The following is an 18,535-nucleotide window of genomic DNA, read 5'->3' on the forward strand; positions in this document are numbered from 1 at the left end:
TTCGCAAAGACACCGAGATAGCAACTCCAAGGCGGACAGGGCTCTCGAACAAAGACCTCTGACGAGGCGAGGATCCCTGCCCAACGAAAGGAGGAGCTTCACAAAGACACTAAAAAACTTACATGGGCTGCCAGTGACATCGTGTGGACAAACATGCTCAATATGCATTTTCTGATCACAAAACTGCATACCATACTAAAAAAAGATAATGTTCAGAAGAATCCACCAGATATTGATAAATAAAACAAAAGCTACCCATCGCCATCACATCATTTTATATGCTTTGAAAACATATTATTAGGCCTGTATAAAGGATTAAATCTGGATAATGACTTAGAAACATAATTTTTGTCTTAGTATAAAAATTATTGTTATTATTATTATTGTTGTTGTTAAAATTGTAAGCAATTGGACCGCTCTTGAAATAACTTTCAACACCACGAAATAAACATAATCAGCAGATTATGGAAAAAAAAGACATTTGGTGAAATTATGCACACACACACACACACACACACACACACACATACATACATGCATACACATACGCGCGCGAGTCTTGTTCGCTATCTTTTTGGGACTCTCCATAGAAGTGTTGACTGTAAATTATCTCCCCTTACACTAACCCTACCACTAAACCAACCCATCACAAAAAACTTTCTGCTTTTTTAAGTTTTCAATAAATAAATAAATAAATAAATAAAATTATTAAAAATTAAAAATCTATCTGTATGATTTATAAGCTTGTTTCCTCATGGGAACCTCCATTTAGGTCCCCAAGGTGACACGAGCACCATGAGTCAGTGCGCATTCAGGTTGAAGACCCCACTGGAGAAGAAAAAATATGAACACACACACACACGCACAACTGCTAAATTCTTAAAAGCAAGATACAGACATCTCACTACAGAAAACGGGCCTTACCTTCTCTTTATTAGGGAGTGTTTGTGTTCTGGTAAAAGTGTCTCCTCCATTAATACTGATCAGTTCTGCATCTGCAGGCGGAAATTGCGCAGGGAAAACCACTACGTCACTCTTCAGTGTGTCCGAGCTAAAACACACGTCATACTGCTGAGTAGCTTTGGAGTAAGACCAGCTCCCGTCAGGGTGTGTGGTGATCATCGGGGCGCTGTACCTGCCCAAACTGCCGTCTGTCCTGTGGCATTTTACAGCTATCAAACTGATGAGGCTCAGTAAAAAGATGACGGACACACACACAATGGCGATCAGCAAATACAGATTTAAATCCGAGAAACTCTCCTCCTTTATCGGCGCATGTCTGAATGGAGTCTTGACGTCACCTGCGCTTTCAACAACCACAACATCAATAGACACAGTCGCTGACAGTGAGGGCTCTCCGTTATCACAAACCAAAATGACCAACGGGTGAGTTTTCAGGTCATTGTCACTCATTCTCCTCTTAGTCCTGATCTCCCCGCTGCTGGTTCCGATTCGGAACAGATTGTTTCCTTTGGGTTCAGAGATGTGGTAAGACAGCAGCGCATTGTAACCAGAATCTGCATCTACAGCCCTGATCTTGGCCACAAAGTAGCCCGCGTCAGCAGAATAGGGAATGTTCTCAGTGTTAACGGAACCGAGCTCGGAATAGGGCGCGAGAATCCCGGGACTGTTGTCATTCTCATCCAGGATAAAAACATTTACAGTCACGTTACTGCTGAGAGGAGGAACACCAGAGTCTGTGGCCTGAACTTTAAACTGAAATGTTTTGATCTCCTCATAGTTAAACGACTGTAAACTGTGTATATCTCCACTGTCAGAGTTTATGTTGATCATGGATGTTACCGGGCCGCTTTTAGAGCTTTCTAGTAAAGAATATGTTATCCGGGCATTATCACCTACATCAGGATCTAAAGCAGAGACTGTATGAATAACAGCTCCAATCTGACTGTTCTCTTTCACATAAGCATTAATGACGGGCTCTGGAAAGCGCGGCGCGTTCTCATTCACATCAGAAACGTGTACAACAATGACACTGGTGCTGGAGAGAGGCGGAGTCCCTTCATCAGTAGCTGTGATGGTCACGTTATACTCGGACGCGCGCTCTCTGTCGAGAGGTCCATTTACAACTAGAGAATAATAATTTTTGTAATTCGTCTCAAGCTTAAAAGGCACTTTGTTGGACACAACGCAATTAACTAAACCGTTTTTCCCACCGTCCCTGTCAATCACTGACACTAGAGCGACAGCAGTGCCAATACTGGCGTCCTCTTTCACTGTACTGAGGAGTGACGTCACTGTTATCTCTGGCTTATTGTCATTAATATCCAGCACCTCCACCAGGACTTTGCAGTGCGTGGACATCGGAGGCTGCCCTTTATCACTGGCCTGTGCGCGGATCTCAAATGCGTTGTTCTCCTCGAAATCTACATTGCCTTTGACTGTGATTGCGCCAGAATTCGGATCAATATAAAAAATCTGCAGGATTTTACTCTGATCTCTTTTGATTATTGAATAAACAATATCACTGTTACTCCCTTCATCCAGGTCTGTTGCATTTAACACAACAATCGTCGTTCCAATAGCCACATTTTCAAAAACGGTTGTTTTATATAAGGGCTTACTAAAAACGGGAGTATTATCATTAATATCTAAAACTTTAATAATGATAAGAGATGTGCCTGTTTTGGAGGGGGTTCCTCCATCTACAGCGGTCAGTGTGAGCTGGATCACAGGCTGTTTCTCTCGATCTAAAGCTTTCTGCAGCACTAACTCAGCAGACACACTCTGATCTCCTCCTTTGTGTACAGCTAACGAAAAATACTCATTCGAGCTAAGCTTGTAAGAATTTACTGAATTTTTCCCAACATCTGCGTCTGTAGCGTGATGGAGAGAGAATCTAACTCCGGGGAGGGTGCTTTCCGCAATGTCTAGCGTTTGTGATTTCTCACTGAAAGACGGTGAATTGTCATTTACATCCACAATATTAACCTCTATTTGATAAAGCTTTAATGGATTGTTGATAACAGCTTCTACATTGACTGTACATTTAAGTGCTTTGGCACAAAGCTCCTCTCGGTCTATTCTTTCGCTTACATACAGAAACCCAGTTTTAAGATTTACCTCGAAATATTTTTTCTTGGATCCCGTGACAATCTGAAACATGCGCGACTCCAGTTCCTGAACATTAAGGTTTAGATCCTTAGCGATATTTCCCACGGATGTTCCCGGATTCACCTCCTCTGAAACGGAATAAGAGAGCTGCCCTGACACCGCGTCCCAACAACACTCTAAAACAACGAACACAATACAGAACACAATAGATTTCCTTCTGTACGTCGAGGGCATTGCGACATCCGATGAATCCCGTGCAATAATCCACGAAATAAAAGACAGTTTTCCAAGTTCATCAATTCGAGTAAAGAAGAATTAGACAATATTCCATTTTATCGAGGAGAAAACACGAGGCCTTCGTACACTCTCTTCTACATCCAGTCTCTCTGAAACAAAGCCCTGTGAAGTCTCCTCCCCACTAAAACCAGGAGGAGCTTCAAGACACGGAGATAATTCGAGATTCAACGGTCTGTAGTGACACCAAGCGGATTTATGAATTAATATATTTTAAAAAAAAGAAAACAATATCACAAATGGACCATCATGTCAAATTACAGTTATTTGTCATTTTTCTTAAACTAATAATATAAGAAAATATTTTGATATTTCTTTGTGTCAAATATATGAGAGTATTTCAGGGCATTTTCGGCACCACAACACACACACACACACACACACACATACACACATATATATATATATATATATATATATATATATATATATATATATATACACTGCGGTCAGTATACAGTCTATATATATATATATATATATATATATATATATATCAGCATTAATCTTTCATATGAAGAGAAAGATATGTATTTTCAAACGACTTCACCAGATTTCATTATGAGTAACACGCTGATATATAATATCACTCTCTTAGATTACTACAAGGATGAGTTCACATATAACTAAATTAATAAATTAGTAACTATATTAGCATACTTGTATTAGTAAAAAGAGTCATAGAAGTAGTTATTGCACCGATGTGAATTTCAAACAAGCCGTCACCACAATCTAGTTCAGAACCACGGACAGCTCCACCAAAGCGCTACATTACATTTTGTATATATGATGATGTATCAAGCGATTCCTATAAGTATGTATATTTCAGCAAAACACAATTAACAATTAAGCCACTTTTAAAAAATTTAAGTATCAAAATGTAGTAGTGTTATTTCAGTAAACAAGAACAAAGGTCAAAAAGAAGAAACACTAGAAAAACCATTCATTTTACAAAAAAATAAAAATAATAGTTAAAATCCATAATCTCTTACATTTTCTTTATTAGGGAGTGTTTGTGTTCTGGTAAAAGTGTCACTGGTGCTGAATATAGAGTTGTGTGTGTTTTTTTAAACAAGAACACAGATCAACGAGAGGAAACAATATAATTCCCAGTCACTCTACAAAAAGAAAACAAATAATCGCAATGAAATCTCTTACCTTCTCTTTATTAGGGAGTGTTTGTGTTCTGGTAAAAGTGTCTCCTCCATTAATACTGATCAGTTCTGCATCTGCAGGCGGAAATTGCGCGGGGAAAACCACTACGTCACTCTTCAGTGTGTCTGAGCTAAAACACACGTCATACTGCTGAGTAGCTTTGGAGTAAGACCAGCTCCCGTCAGGGTGTGTGGTGATCATCGGGGCGCTGTACCTGCCCAAACTGCCGTCTGTCCTGTGGCATTTTACAGCTATCAAACTGATGAGGCTCAGTAAAAAGATGACGGACACACACACAATGGCGATCAGCAAATACAGATTTAAATCCGAGAAACTCTCCTCCTTTATCGGCGCATGTCTGAATGGAGTCTTGACGTCACCTGCGCTTTCAACAACCACAACATCAATAGACACAGTCGCAGACAGTGAGGGCTCTCCGTTATCACAAACCAAAATGACCAACGGGTGAGTTTTCAGGTCATTGTCACTCATTCTCCTCTTAGTCCTGATCTCCCCGCTGCTGGTTCCGATTCGGAACAGATTGTTTCCTTTGGGTTCAGAGATGTGGAAAGACAGCAGCGCATTGTAACCAGAATCTGCATCTACAGCCCTGATCTTGGCCACAAAGTAGCCCGCGTCAGCAGAATAGGGAATGTTCTCAGTGTTAACGGAACCGAGCTCGGAATAGGGCGCGAGAATCCCGGGACTGTTGTCATTCTCATCCAGGATAAAAACATTTACAGTCACGTTACTGCTGAGAGGAGGAACACCAGAGTCTGTGGCCTGGACTTTAAACTGGAATGTTTTGATCTCCTCATAGTTAAACGACTGTAAACTGTGTATATCTCCACTGTCAGAGTTTATGTTGATCATGGATGTTACCGGGCCGCTTTTAGAGCTTTCTAGTAAAGAATATGTTATCCGGGCATTATCACCTACATCAGGATCTAAAGCAGAGACTGTATGAATAACAGCTCCAATCTGACTGTTCTCTTTCACATAAACATTAATGACGGGCTCTGGAAAGCGTGGCGCGTTGTCATTCACATCAGAAACGTGAACAGCAATGACACTGGTGCTGGAGAGAGGCGGAGTCCCTTCATCAGTAGCTGTGATGGTCACGGTATACTCGGACGCGCGTTCTCTGTCGAGAGGTCCATCTACCACTAAGGAATATCTGTTTTTATAAGTATTCTCTAATTTAAATTTTACCGAGTCTTTTATTTTAAGATGCACTACACCATTTTTACCAGCGTCGCCATCTTTTACTGTGATTAATCCCACCATTGTACCTGGAGACGAATCCTCTCTCACTTCATTTAGCAAAGACATTATGCTTATTTCTGGTACGTTATCATTTACATCAATTATTTCGAGTAAGACTTTACAATATGATGCTCGTGGATTTTGTCCTTTATCCTCGGCCTGAACGCGAATCTCAACTGCAGGAGATTCTTCGTAATCTACTGGGCCTTTGACAGTTATTTCGCCAGTAACTGGATTGATTGAAAAAGCGTTTACACTGTTATCATTATCGTGATTTATAAACGAGTATATGACTTCTCCATTAAGACCCTCGTCTGCATCTTTTGCTTTCACTGTGATCACAGAAGCACCGATAGGTGAATTCTCTGCTATTTGTGCTTTATAAAGTGGCTTGTCGAACACAGGAATATTATCGTTCACATCTACTACATTAACTATTATCTGTGTCGTACCAAACTTTAGAGGTTTTCCTCCGTCTACAGCGGTCAGTGTGAGCTGGATTACCGCTTGTTTCTCTCGATCTAAAGCTTTCTGCAGCACTAACTCAGCAGAAACACTCTGCTCTCCTCCGCTCTGTACATCCAGAGAAAAGTGTTCATTTGAGCTCAGCTTGTAGCTTTTAACTGAATTTACTCCAACATCAAGATCGAATGCACTTGGTAATGCAAATCTCTGCCCAGGGTATGTCTGTTCAGAAATATTAAGATATAGTTTTGAGGTGCGAAATACCGGTGCATTGTCGTTAACATCTAAAATATTTACCTCAAATCTGTATATGTTCATTGGTGCAGTAACAATGGCCTCCAACTCTAAAGCGCATTTAGAGCTCCGACCACACAGCTCCTCTCTGTCTATCTTTTCTCTAACAAAGAGAACTCCATTCTTTGCATTTAGATCAAAATATCTTTTGTTGGGCCCTGTGACGATTTGAAATCCTCTTCTCTCAAGGTCTTGTACATTCAGGTTTAGATCCTTTGCTAAATTTCCTACCGTGGTCCCGGTGTTCACCTCCTCCGACACAGAATAAACAATCTGCCCGTCTGCGTAATTCCAGTTATTCAAGAAAAACACAATAAAGATCCATTTAAAGCACCAAAGGTCATCTGTTATGTCCATATTTCCTCCCGTTAGTAAGACTGGCGGTTATACAAGAAAAACATAATTTGTATATTCCATAACAGGCTTACTGCTTTCGCAAAGACACCGAGATAGCAACTCCAAGGCGGACAGGGCTCTCGAACAAAGACCTCTGACGAGGCGAGGATCCCTGCCCAACGAAAGGAGGAGCTTCACAAAGACACTAAAAAACTTACATGGGCTGCCAGTGACATCGTGTGGACAAACATGCTCAATATGCAACATTTTCTGATCACAAAACTGCATACCATACTAAAAAAAAGATAATGTTCAGAAGAATCCACCAGATATTGATAAATAAAACAAAAGCTACCCATCGCCATCACCAAGGCCGCATTAATGCACGGGCTTACCTGGGCTGAAGCCCAGGGGCCTCCCAAGTTCAGGGGCCTCCCATGTTCAGGTTCATGATGAGCTGAAAAGGTCATATTGTTTTAACTTGTCAGAATTTGTCGCTGTATGTCGCTAGTCGCTTGTGGACGTTGCTGTCGCTATAATGTTATTGTTATGGTGCGTTCACACCAAACGCGAATAGAGCGTCTGGCGCGAGTGATTTCAATGTTAAGTCAATGTAAAGACGCGTTTACGCGCGTCTAGAGGTCCCGCGGCGCGAATGAGGCGGACGGTGCGTGTCCACTACAGCGGCAAAAGTCCGCTCAGTGCCGCTGGCAACGCTGTAACGTCTCCGTCTCCGCTTTGGGGTGTGTCTGTTGCGAGTGTGTTTAATCTAAGTTTTTTTCAACGTATAATCAGCAGCGATGCACGCGATTACATTTAGAAATAGACAAGCTTTGTTTCCAAATGCACCAAGCAATGATCCTTTCAATTTTATAAACTTTTACAAACCCAGCCAATATAATCACAATGAACACATCCAAAATAAAATCTTTAACGTATATAACAAATGCAAAGCGTCTAATTTGTAAACAAAATGATTTACGCACTAAATCCAGCATAAACTCACTGAGACTGTCGACAGTTTCTTTTCCATGCATCATTTTATTATATCCATGTTTGTGATTAGTTACATATAAAACAGTGAAATCGCCCTCGAACTCTTCTGTCTCCTGCACTCGAGACGGTGACGGGAGCTGAGCTCCACTGAAAGGCTTCTTTCCTATTGGTTGTCGCTCGCGAAAATCGCTTCTCATTTTATAAAGTTGAAATTTAGTTGCTGTGTGTGGTTGTTAAATAAAGTGTCTTGTGTTTATGTGCTCAGTGATATGTTAATAACAATATTAAAATTGAAAACAATATTAAAAAACTCACTGTTGTAGGTCTCGAAAGAAATTAATGCATTCTGTGATGTAGATTTCCTAGATATTACACTTTTTTAAAATGACACTCTATAAATCGAGGGGATGGGGGGCCTACAAAACCTCTCAGCCCCAGGGCCTAACATTAGGTTAAGGCGGCTCTGGCCATCACATAATTTTATATGCTTTGAAAACATATTATTAGGCCTGTATAAAGGATTAAATCTGGATAATGACTTAGAAACATAATTTTTGTCTTAGTATAAAAATTATTGTTATTATTATTATTGTTGTTGTTAAAATTGTAAGCAATTGGACCGCTCTTGAAATAACTTTCAACACCACGAAATAAACATAATCAGCAGATTATGGAAAAAAAGACATTTGGTGAAATTATGCACACACACACACACACATACATGCATACACATACGCGCGCGAGTCTTGTTCGCTATCTTTTTGGGACTCTCCATAGAAGTGTTGACTGTAAATTATCTCCCCTTACACTAACCCTACCACTAAACCAACCCATCACACAAAACTTTCTGCTTTTTTAAATTTTCAAAAAATAAATAAATAAATAAAATAAATAAATAAATAAATAAAAATTAAAAATCTATCTGTATGATTTATAAGCTTGTTTCCTCATGGGAAACTCCATTTAGGTCCCCAAGGTGACACGAGCACCATGAGTCAGTGCGCATTCAGGTTGAAGACCCCACTGTAGAAGAAAAAATATGAACACACACACACACACACACACGCACAACTGCTAAATTCTTAAAAGCAAGATACAAACATCTCACTACAGAAAACGGGCCTTACCTTCTCTTTATTAGGGAGTGTTTGTGTTCTGGTAAAAGTGTCTCCTCCATTAATACTGATCAGTTCTGCATCTGCAGGAGGAAATTGCGCAGGGAAAACCACTACGTCACTCTTCAGTGTGTCCGAGCTAAAACACACGTCATACTGCTGAGTAGCTTTGGAGTAAGACCAGCTCCCGTCAGGGTGTGTGGTGATCATCGGGGCGCTGTACCTGCCCAAACTGCCGTCTGTCCTGTGGCATTTCACAGCTATCAAACTGATGAGGCTCAGTAAAAAGATGACGGACACACACACAATGGCGATCAGCAAATACAGATTTAAATCCGAGAAACTCTCCTCCTTTATCGGCGCATGTCTGAATGGAGTCTTGACGTCACCTGCGCTTTCAACAACCACAACATCAATAGACACAGTCGCTGACAGTGAGGGCTCTCCGTTATCACAAACCAAAATGACCAACGGGTGAGTTTTCAGGTCATTGTCACTCATTCTCCTCTTAGTCCTGATCTCCCCGCTGCTGGTTCCGATTCGGAACAGATTGTTTCCTTTGGGTTCAGAGATGTGGAAAGACAGCAGCGCATTGTAACCAGAATCTGCATCTACAGCCCTGATCTTGGCCACAAAGTAGCCCGCGTCAGCAGAATAGGGAATGTTCTCAGTGTTAACGGAACCGAGCTCGGAATAGGGCGCGAGAATCCCGGGACTGTTGTCATTCTCATCCAGGATAAACACATTTACAGTCACGTTACTGCTGAGAGGAGGAACACCAGAGTCTGTGGCCTGAACTTTAAACTGAAATGTTTTGATCTCCTCATAGTTAAACGACTGTAAACTGTGTATATCTCCACTGTCAGAGTTTATGTTGATCATGGATGTTACCGGGCCGCTTTTAGAGCTTTCTAGTAAAGCATATGTTATCCGGGCATTATCACCTACATCAGGATCTAAAGCAGAGACTGTATGAATAACAGCTCCAATCTGACTGTTCTCTTTCACATAAACATTAATGACGGGCTCTGGAAAGCGCGGCGCGTTGTCATTCACATCAGAAACGTGTACAGCAATGACACTGGTGCTGGAGAGAGGCGGAGTCCCTTCATCAGTAGCTGTGATGGTCACGTTATACTCGGACGCGCGCTCTCTGTCGAGAGGTCCATTTACAACTAGAGAATAATAATTTTTGTAATTCGTCTCAAGTTTAAAAGGCACTTTGTTGGACACAACGCAATTAACTAAACCGTTTTTGACGCCGTCCCTGTCAATCACTGACACTAGAGCGACAGCAGTGCCAATACTGGCGTCCTCTTTCACTGTACTGAGGAGTGACGTCACGGTTATCTCTGGCTTATTGTCATTAATATCCAGCACCTCCACCAGGACTTTGCAGTGCGTGGACATCGGAGGCTGCCCTTTATCACTGGCCTGTGCGCGGATCTCAAATGCGTTGTTCTCCTCGAAATCTATATTGCCTTTGACTGTGATTGCGCCAGAATTCGGATCAATATCAAAAATTTGCAGGATTTTACTCTGATCTCTTTTGATTATTGAATAAACAATATCACTGTTACTCCCTTCATCCAGGTCTGTTGCATTTAACACAACAATCGTCGTTCCAATAGCCACATTTTCAAAAACGGTTGTTTTATACAAGGGCTTACTAAAAACGGGAGTATTATCGTTATTATCTAAAACTTTAATAATGATAAGAGATGTGCCTGTTTTGGAGGGGGTTCCTCCGTCTACAGCGGTCAGTGTGAGCTGGATCACAGGCTGTTTCTCTCGATCTAAAGCTTTCTGCAGCACTAACTCAGCAGAGACACTCTGATCTCCTCCTTTGTGTACAGCTAACGAAAAATACTCATTCGAGCTAAGCTTGTAAGAATTTACAGAATTTTTCCCAACATCTGCGTCTGTAGCGTGATGGAGAGAGAATCTAACTCCGGGGAGGGTGCTTTCCGCAATGTCTATCGTTTGTGATTTCTCGCTGAAAGACGGTGAATTGTCATTTACATCCACAATATTAACCTCTATTTGATAAAGCTTTAATGGATTGTTGATAACAGCTTCTACATTGACTGTACATTTAAGTGCTTTGGCACAAAGCTCCTCTCTGTCTATTCTTTCGCTCACATACAGAAACCCAGTTTTAAGATTTACCTCGAAATATTTTTTCTTGGATCCCGTGACAATCTGAAACATGCGCGACTCCAGTTCCTGAACATTAAGGTTTAGATCCTTAGCGATATTTCCCACGGATGTTCCCGGATTCACCTCCTCTGAAACGGAATAAGAGAGCTGCCCTGACACCGCGTCCCAACAACACTCTAAAACAACGAACACAATACAGAACACAATAGATTTCCTTCTGTACGTCGAGGGCATTGCGACATCCAATGAATCCCGTGCAAAAATCCACGAAATAAAAGACTATTCCAAGTTCATCAATTCGAGTAAAGAAGAATTAGACGATATTCCATTTTATCGAGGAGAAAACACGAGGCCTTCGTACACTCTCTTCTACATCCAGTCTCTCTGAAACAAAGCCCTGTGAAGTCTCCTCCCCACTAAAACCAGGAGGAGCTTCAAGACACGGAGATAATTCGAGATTCAACGGTCTGTAGTGACACCATGCGGATTTATGAATTAATGTAAATAAATAAAAAACACGAATATCACAAATGGATCATCATGTCAAATTGCAGTTATTTGTCATTTTTTTAAACTAATAATATAAGAAAAGATTTTGATATTTCTTTGTGTCCAATATATGAGAGCATTTCAGGGCATTTTCGCCATCACAAAATTTTTTTAAGCAGCATTTTCTATATTCATCTTTCATATGAAGAGAAATATATGCATTTTCAAACAACTTCACCAGATTTCATTATGAGCAACACGCTGTTATATAATACAACTCTCTCAGATCACTACAAGAACGAGTTCACATAACAAAAAAAAAAAAAAAGTAAATATATTAGCATAAATAAAAAGGAATTTACAATTAAAATATTCAGTTTTTTTACAGCATCACTATCACTTCACAACTTAAGCAATTTTGTAAGCACTAAACAACTTATATATATATATATATATATATATATATATATATATATATATATAAGAATTATACTAATATTAGTAAAAAAGAGGCATAGATAGAAGTAGTTATTGCACCGATGTGAATTTCAAACAAGCCGCCACCACAATCTAGTTCAGAACCACGGACAGCGCAACCAAAGCGCTACATTAAAAATGTTTATATAATGATGTACTAAGCGATTCCTATAAGTCTGTATATTTCAGCAAAACACCATTAACGATTATGCCACTTTTAACATTATTAAGTATCAAACTTCAGTAGTGTTATTTCAGTCGATAAGAAGACAGGTCAATAAGAGGAAACACTAGATATTCCAGTCATTTTACAAAAAAGAAAAATAATAGTGAAAATCCATAATCTCTTACCTTCTCTTTATTAGGGAGTGTTTGTGTTCTGGTAAAAGTGTCTCCTCCATTAATACTGATCAGTTCTGCATCTGCAGGCGGAAATTGCGCGGGGAAAACCACTACGTCACTCTTCAGTGTGTCCGAGCTAAAACACACGTCATACTGCTGAGTAGCTTTGGAGTAAGACCAGCTCCCGTCAGGGTGTGTGGTGATCATCGGGGCGCTGTACCTGCCCAAACTGCCGTCTGTCCTGTGGCATTTTACAGCTATCAAACTGATGAGGCTCAGTAAAAAGATGACGGACACACACACAATGGCGATCAGCAAATACAGATTTAAATCCGAGAAACTCTCCTCCTTTATCGGCGCATGTCTGAATGGAGTCTTGACGTCACCTGCGCTTTCTACAACCACAACATCAATAGACACAGTCGCTGACAGTGAGGGCTCTCCGTTATCACAAACCAAAATGACCAACGGGTGAGTTTTCAGGTCATTGTCACTCATTCTCCTCTTAGTCCTGATCTCCCCGCTGCTGGTTCCGATTCGGAACAGATTGTTTCCTTTGGGTTCAGAGATGTGGTAAGACAGCAGCGCATTGTAACCAGAATCTGCATCTACAGCCCTGATCTTGGCCACAAAGTAGCCCGCGTCAGCAGAATAGGGAATGTTCTCAGTGTTAACGGAACCGAGCTCGGAATAGGGCGCGAGAATCCCGGGACTGTTGTCATTCTCATCCAGGATAAAAACATTTACAGTCACGTTACTGCTGAGAGGAGGAACACCAGAGTCTGTGGCCTGGACCTTAAACTGGAATGTTTTAATCTCCTCATAGTTAAACGTCTGTAAACTGTGTATTTCTCCACTGTCAGAGTTTATGTTGATCATGGATGTTACCGGGCCGCTTTTAGAGCTTTCTAGTAAAGAATATGTTATCCGGGCATTATCACCTACATCAGGATCTAAAGCAGATACTGTATGAATAACAGCTCCAATCTGACTGTTCTCTTTCACATAAACATTAATGACGGGCTCTGGAAAGCGCGGCGCGTTGTCATTCACATCAGAAACGTGAACAGCAATGACACTGGTGCTGGAGAGAGGCGGAGTCCCTTCATCAGTAGCTGTGATGGTCACGTTATACTCGGACGCGCGCTCTCTGTCTAGAGGTCCATTTACAACTAGAGAATAATAATTTTTGTAATTCGTCTCAAGTTTAAAAGGCACTTTGTTGGACACAACGCAATTAACTATACCGTTTTTGCCACCGTCCCTGTCAATCACTGACACTAGAGCGACAGCAGTGCCAATACTGGCGTCCTCTTTAACTGTACTGAGGAGTGACGTCACTGTTATCTCTGGCTTATTGTCATTAATATCCAGCACCTCCACCAGGACTTTGCAGTGCGTGGACATCGGAGGCTGCCCTTTATCACTGGCCTGTGCGCGGATCTCAAATGCGTTGTTCTCCTCGAAATCTATATTGCCTTTGACTGTGATTGCGCCAGAATTTGGATCAATATCAAAAATCTGCAGGATTTTACTCTGATCTCTTTTAATTATAGAATAAACAATATCACTATTGCTGCCTTCATCCATGTCTGATGCATTTAACACAGCAACTGTTGTTCCAATAGCCACATTTTCAAAAACGGTTGTTTTATATAAGGGCTTACTAAAAGCAGGAGCATTATCATTAATATCCAAAACTTTAATAATGATAAGAGATGTGCCTGTTTTAGAGGGGGTTCCTCCGTCTACAGCGGTCAGTGTGAGCTGGATCACAGGCTGTTTCTCTCGATCTAAAGCTTTCTGCAGCACTAACTCAGCAGAGACACTCTGATCTCCTCCTTTGTGTACAGCTAACGAAAAATACTCATTCGAGCTAAGCTTGTAAGAATTTACTGAATTTTTCCCAACATCCGCATCTGTAGCGTGATGGAGAGGAAATTTTACACCAGGCAAGGTGTTCTCTGCAATGTCTAGCGTTTGTGATTTCTCACTGAAAGACGGTGAATTGTCATTTACATCCACAATATTAACCTCTATTTGATAAAGCTTTAATGGATTGTTGATAACCGCTTCTACATTGACTGTACATTTAAGTGCTTTGGCACAAAGCTCCTCTCGGTCTATTCTTTCGCTTACATACAGAAACCCAGTTTTAAGATTTACCTCGAAATATTTTTTCTTGGATCCCGTGACAATCTGAAACATGCGCGACTCCAGTTCCTGAACATTAAGGTTTAGATCCTTAGCGATATTTCCCACGGATGTTCCCGGATTCACCTCCTCTGAAACGGAATAAGAGAGCTGCCCTGACACCGCGTCCCAACAACACTCTAAAACAACGAACACAATACAGATCACAATAGATTTCCTTCTGTACGTCGAGAGCATTGCGACATCCAATGAATCCCGTGCAATAATCCACGAAATAAAAGACAGTTTTCCAAGTCCATCAATGCGAATAAAGAAGAATTAGACAATATTCCATTTTATCGAGGAGAAAACACGAGGCCTTCGTACACTCTCTTCTACATCCAGTCTCTCTGAAACAAAGCCCTGTGAAGTCTCCTCCCCACTAAAACCAGGAGGAGCTTCAGGACACTGGAAATAATTCGAGATTCAACGGTCTGTAGTGACACCAGGCGGATTTATGAATGAATGTCTAGCAAAAAAATAAAAAAATAATTAAAAAATAAAATAAAATAATGATAACACCATTTCACATATGGATTATGTCATACCGAATTGCAGTTAGCTGTTATATTTCAAAGGATATTCAATAAGACGAAAAAAATGAAGAAGATATTTCAGCGTGAAAATATGAGAGGATTTTAGTACGTTTTCACCATCTAAACATGCAAAAAAAATTCATTTTCGTTTCGTTTATTCATCTTTCATATCAAGTGAAATATCTATATTTCGAAGTAGCTTAACAGATTTCAGAATGAGCAACATGCAGTTCTATTATGATCTTTTCGCTTTCATTACTAAGATCATATGAAATGAATAAATGTATAAACATAATCGCATAAATAAAAATGCATTTAAATTAGCCGTATTTCAATTGTTCATTTGTAGGACATCTCTATCATTTCATAATTTAAGCAAGTCTGTAAACACTTAACTTTTTTTGTATTTTTGTATTTTTTAAAAGATTAGTTAATTAGTAAAAGGAGAAACAGCAGTAGTTATTGCGCCGATGTGCATTTCAAACAAGCCACGACCACAATCTAGTTCAGAACCATGGACAGCTCCACCAAAGCGCAAAATTAAATTGTTATATAATGTATTAAGCTATTCCTATAAGTATGTATATTTCAGAAAAACACAATTAACCATTAAGTATTTTTAAGTATCAGTCAGCATATATAGTTGTGTGTGTGTGTGTGTGTGTGTGTTTTAAACAAGAACACAGGTCAACGAGGGGAAACAATATAATTCTCAGTCACTGTACAAAAAGAAAACAAATAATCGCAATGAAATATCTTACCTTTTCTTTATTAGGAAGTGTTTGTGTTCTGGTAAAAGTGTCTCCTCCATTAATACTGATCAGTTCTGCATCTGCAGGCGGAAATTGCGCGGGGAAAACCACTACGTCACTCTTCAGTGTGTCCGAGCTAAAACACACGTCATACTGCTGAGTAGCTTTGGAGTAAGACCAGCTCCCGTCAGGGTGTGTGGTGATCATCGGGGCGCTGTACCTGCCCAAACTGCCGTCTGTCCTGTGGCATTTTACAGCTATCAAACTGATGAGGCTCAGTAAAAAGATGACGGACACACACACAATGGCGATCAGCAAATACAGATTTAAATCCGAGAAACTCTCCTCCTTTATCGGCGCATGTCTGAATGGAGTCTTGACGTCACCTGCGCTTTCAACAACCACAACATCAATAGACACAGTCGCTGACAGTGAGGGCTCTCCGTTATCACAAACCAAAATGACCAACGGGTGAGTTTTCAGGTCATTGTCACTCATTCTCCTCTTAGTCCTGATCTCCCCGCTGCTGGTTCCGATTCGGAACAGATTGTTTCCTTTGGGTTCAGAGATGTGGAAAGACAGCAGCGCATTGTAACCAGAATCTGCATCTACAGCCCTGATCTTGGCCACAAAGTAGCCCGCGTCAGCAGAATAGGGAATGTTCTCAGTGTTAACGGAACCGAGCTCGGAATAGGGCGCGAGAATCCCGGGACTGTTGTCATTCTCATCCAGGATAAAAACATTTACAGTCACGTTACTGCTGAGAGGAGGAACACCAGAGTCTGTGGCCTGAACTTTAAACTGAAATGTTTTGATCTCCTCATAGTTAAACGACTGTAAACTGTGTATATCTCCACTGTCAGAGTTTATGTTGATCATGGATGTTACCGGGCCGCTTTTAGAGCTTTCTAGTAAAGAATATGTTATCCGGGCATTATCACCTACATCAGGATCTAAAGCAGAGACTGTATGAATAACAGCTCCAATCTGACTGTTCTCTTTCACATAAACATTAATGACGGGCTCTGGAAAGCGCGGCGCGTTGTCATTCACATCAGAAACGTGTACAGCAATGACACTGGTGCTGGAGAGAGGCGGAGTCCCTTCATCAGTAGCTGTGATGGTCACGTTATACTCGGACGCGCGCTCTCTGTCGAGAGGTCCATTTACAACTAGAGAATAATAATTTTTGTAATTCGTCTCAAGTTTAAAAGGCACTTTGTTGGACACAACGCAATTAACTATACCGTTTTTGCCGCCGTCCCTGTCAATCACTGACACTAGAGCGACAGCAGTGCCAATACTGGCGTCCTCTTTCACTGTACTGAGGAGTGACGTCACGGTTATCTCTGGCTTATTGTCATTAATATCCAGCACCTCCACCAGGACTTTGCAGTGCGTGGACATCGGAGGCTGCCCTTTATCACTGGCCTGTGCGCGGATCTCAAATGCATTATTTTTCTCGAAATCTATATTGCCTTTGACTGTGATTGCGCCAGAATTCGGATCAATATGAAATATATCCAAAATGTGATCTTGGTCTGTCTCTCTTAGTGAGTAAACAATCTCACTATTGGTACCCTCATCTTTGTCTGTTGCGTTTATAACTATTACAGTGGTACCAATTGGCACGTTTTCAACAAGACTAGCTTTATATAAGGGGCGACTAAATTCAGGAGCATTATCATTAATATCTAAAATGTTAATAATTATCTGAGACGTGCCTGATCTCGGTGGATTTCCTCCATCTGCAGCGGTAAGAGTAAGCTTGATAACAGGCTGTTTCTCTCGGTCTAAAGCTTTTTGTAGAACTAGCTCGGCAGATACACTCTGCTCTCCTCCTTTGTGCAGAGCTAAAGAAAAATACTCATTTTGACTTAATTTATATGTGCTCACTGTATTTTTTCCTACATCCGCATCAGACGCATAAGAAAGAGGGAATTTTACGCCTGGTAAAGTGTTCTCTGCGACATCTAAATATTGAGTTTTGGCACTAAACGACGGTGAATTATCATTTACATCCACAATATTAACCTCTATTTGATAAAGCTTTAATGGATTGTTGATAACAGCTTCTACATTGACTGTACATTTAAGTGCTTTGGCACAAAGCTCCTCTCTGTCTATTCTTTCGCTTACATAGAGAAACCCAGTTTTAAGATTTACCTCGAAATATTTTTTCTTGGATCCCGTGACAATCTGAAACATGCGCGACTCCAGTTCCTGAACATTAAGGTTTAGATCCTTAGCGATATTTCCCACGGATGTTCCCGGATTCACCTCCTCTGAAACGGAATAAGAGAGCTGCCCTGACACCGCGTCCCAACAACACTCTAAAACAACGAACACAATACAGAACACAATAGATTTCCTTCTGTACGTCGAGAGCATTGCGACATCCGATGAATCCCGTGCAAAAATCCACGAAATAAAAGACTATTCCAAGTTCATCAATTCGAATAAAGAAGTATTAGACGATATTCCATTTTATCGAGGAGAAAACACGAGGCCTTCGTACACTCTCTTCTACATCCAGTCTCTCTGAAACAAAGCCCTGTGAAGTCTCCTCCCCACTAAAACCAGGAGGAGCTTC

At 40.8% G+C, this 18,535-nt stretch overlaps 4 protein-coding genes across 10 annotated transcripts in view; all 4 read right to left on the reverse strand.

Moving 5' to 3' along the window:
• The window catches only part of LOC311095147 (protocadherin alpha-C2-like), a gene marked incomplete at its 5' end in the record, with an annotated part of 196,375 nt that overhangs the window by 72,186 nt on the left and 105,654 nt on the right, over positions 1-18,535 (reverse strand). For 2 of the 7 annotated variants that reach the window (XM_084133521.1, XM_084133528.1), the window contains one exon: positions 15,952-18,484. The exons of 4 other annotated variants lie outside the window; for them this stretch is intronic. In XM_084133521.1, coding sequence (XP_083989647.1) covers positions 15,952-18,333 — 2,382 coding nt within the window. Of the gene's footprint in view, positions 1-9,005; positions 11,603-15,951; positions 18,485-18,535 lie in introns of those variants that run through there. One more of the 7 variants, XM_084133527.1, reaches the window with a different exon arrangement.
• LOC311094809 (protocadherin alpha-3-like) lies at positions 880-3,541 on the reverse strand (the record flags this gene model as incomplete). The annotated part of the gene is made up of 1 exon (XM_084132983.1): positions 880-3,541. The coding sequence occupies exon 1, from the start codon at positions 3,304-3,306 to the stop codon at positions 880-882; it is 2,427 nt and encodes an 808-aa protein (XP_083989109.1). The 5' UTR covers positions 3,307-3,541.
• LOC311094810 (protocadherin alpha-3-like) lies at positions 4,480-6,955 on the reverse strand (the record flags this gene model as incomplete). The annotated part of the gene is made up of 1 exon (XM_084132984.1): positions 4,480-6,955. Exon 1 carries the CDS (start codon positions 6,901-6,903, stop codon positions 4,480-4,482), a length of 2,424 nt encoding a protein of 807 aa, XP_083989110.1. The 5' UTR covers positions 6,904-6,955.
• On the reverse strand, positions 12,423-15,027 carry LOC311094811 (protocadherin alpha-3-like; the record flags this gene model as incomplete). Its single annotated transcript, XM_084132985.1, has 1 exon — positions 12,423-15,027. The coding sequence occupies exon 1, from the start codon at positions 14,850-14,852 to the stop codon at positions 12,423-12,425; it is 2,430 nt and encodes an 809-aa protein (XP_083989111.1). The 5' UTR covers positions 14,853-15,027.

The sequence above is a fragment of the Abramis brama genome (genome assembly GCF_963993115.1).
Source record: "Abramis brama genome assembly, chromosome: 13".
NCBI lineage: Eukaryota > Metazoa > Chordata > Actinopteri > Cypriniformes > Leuciscidae > Abramis > Abramis brama.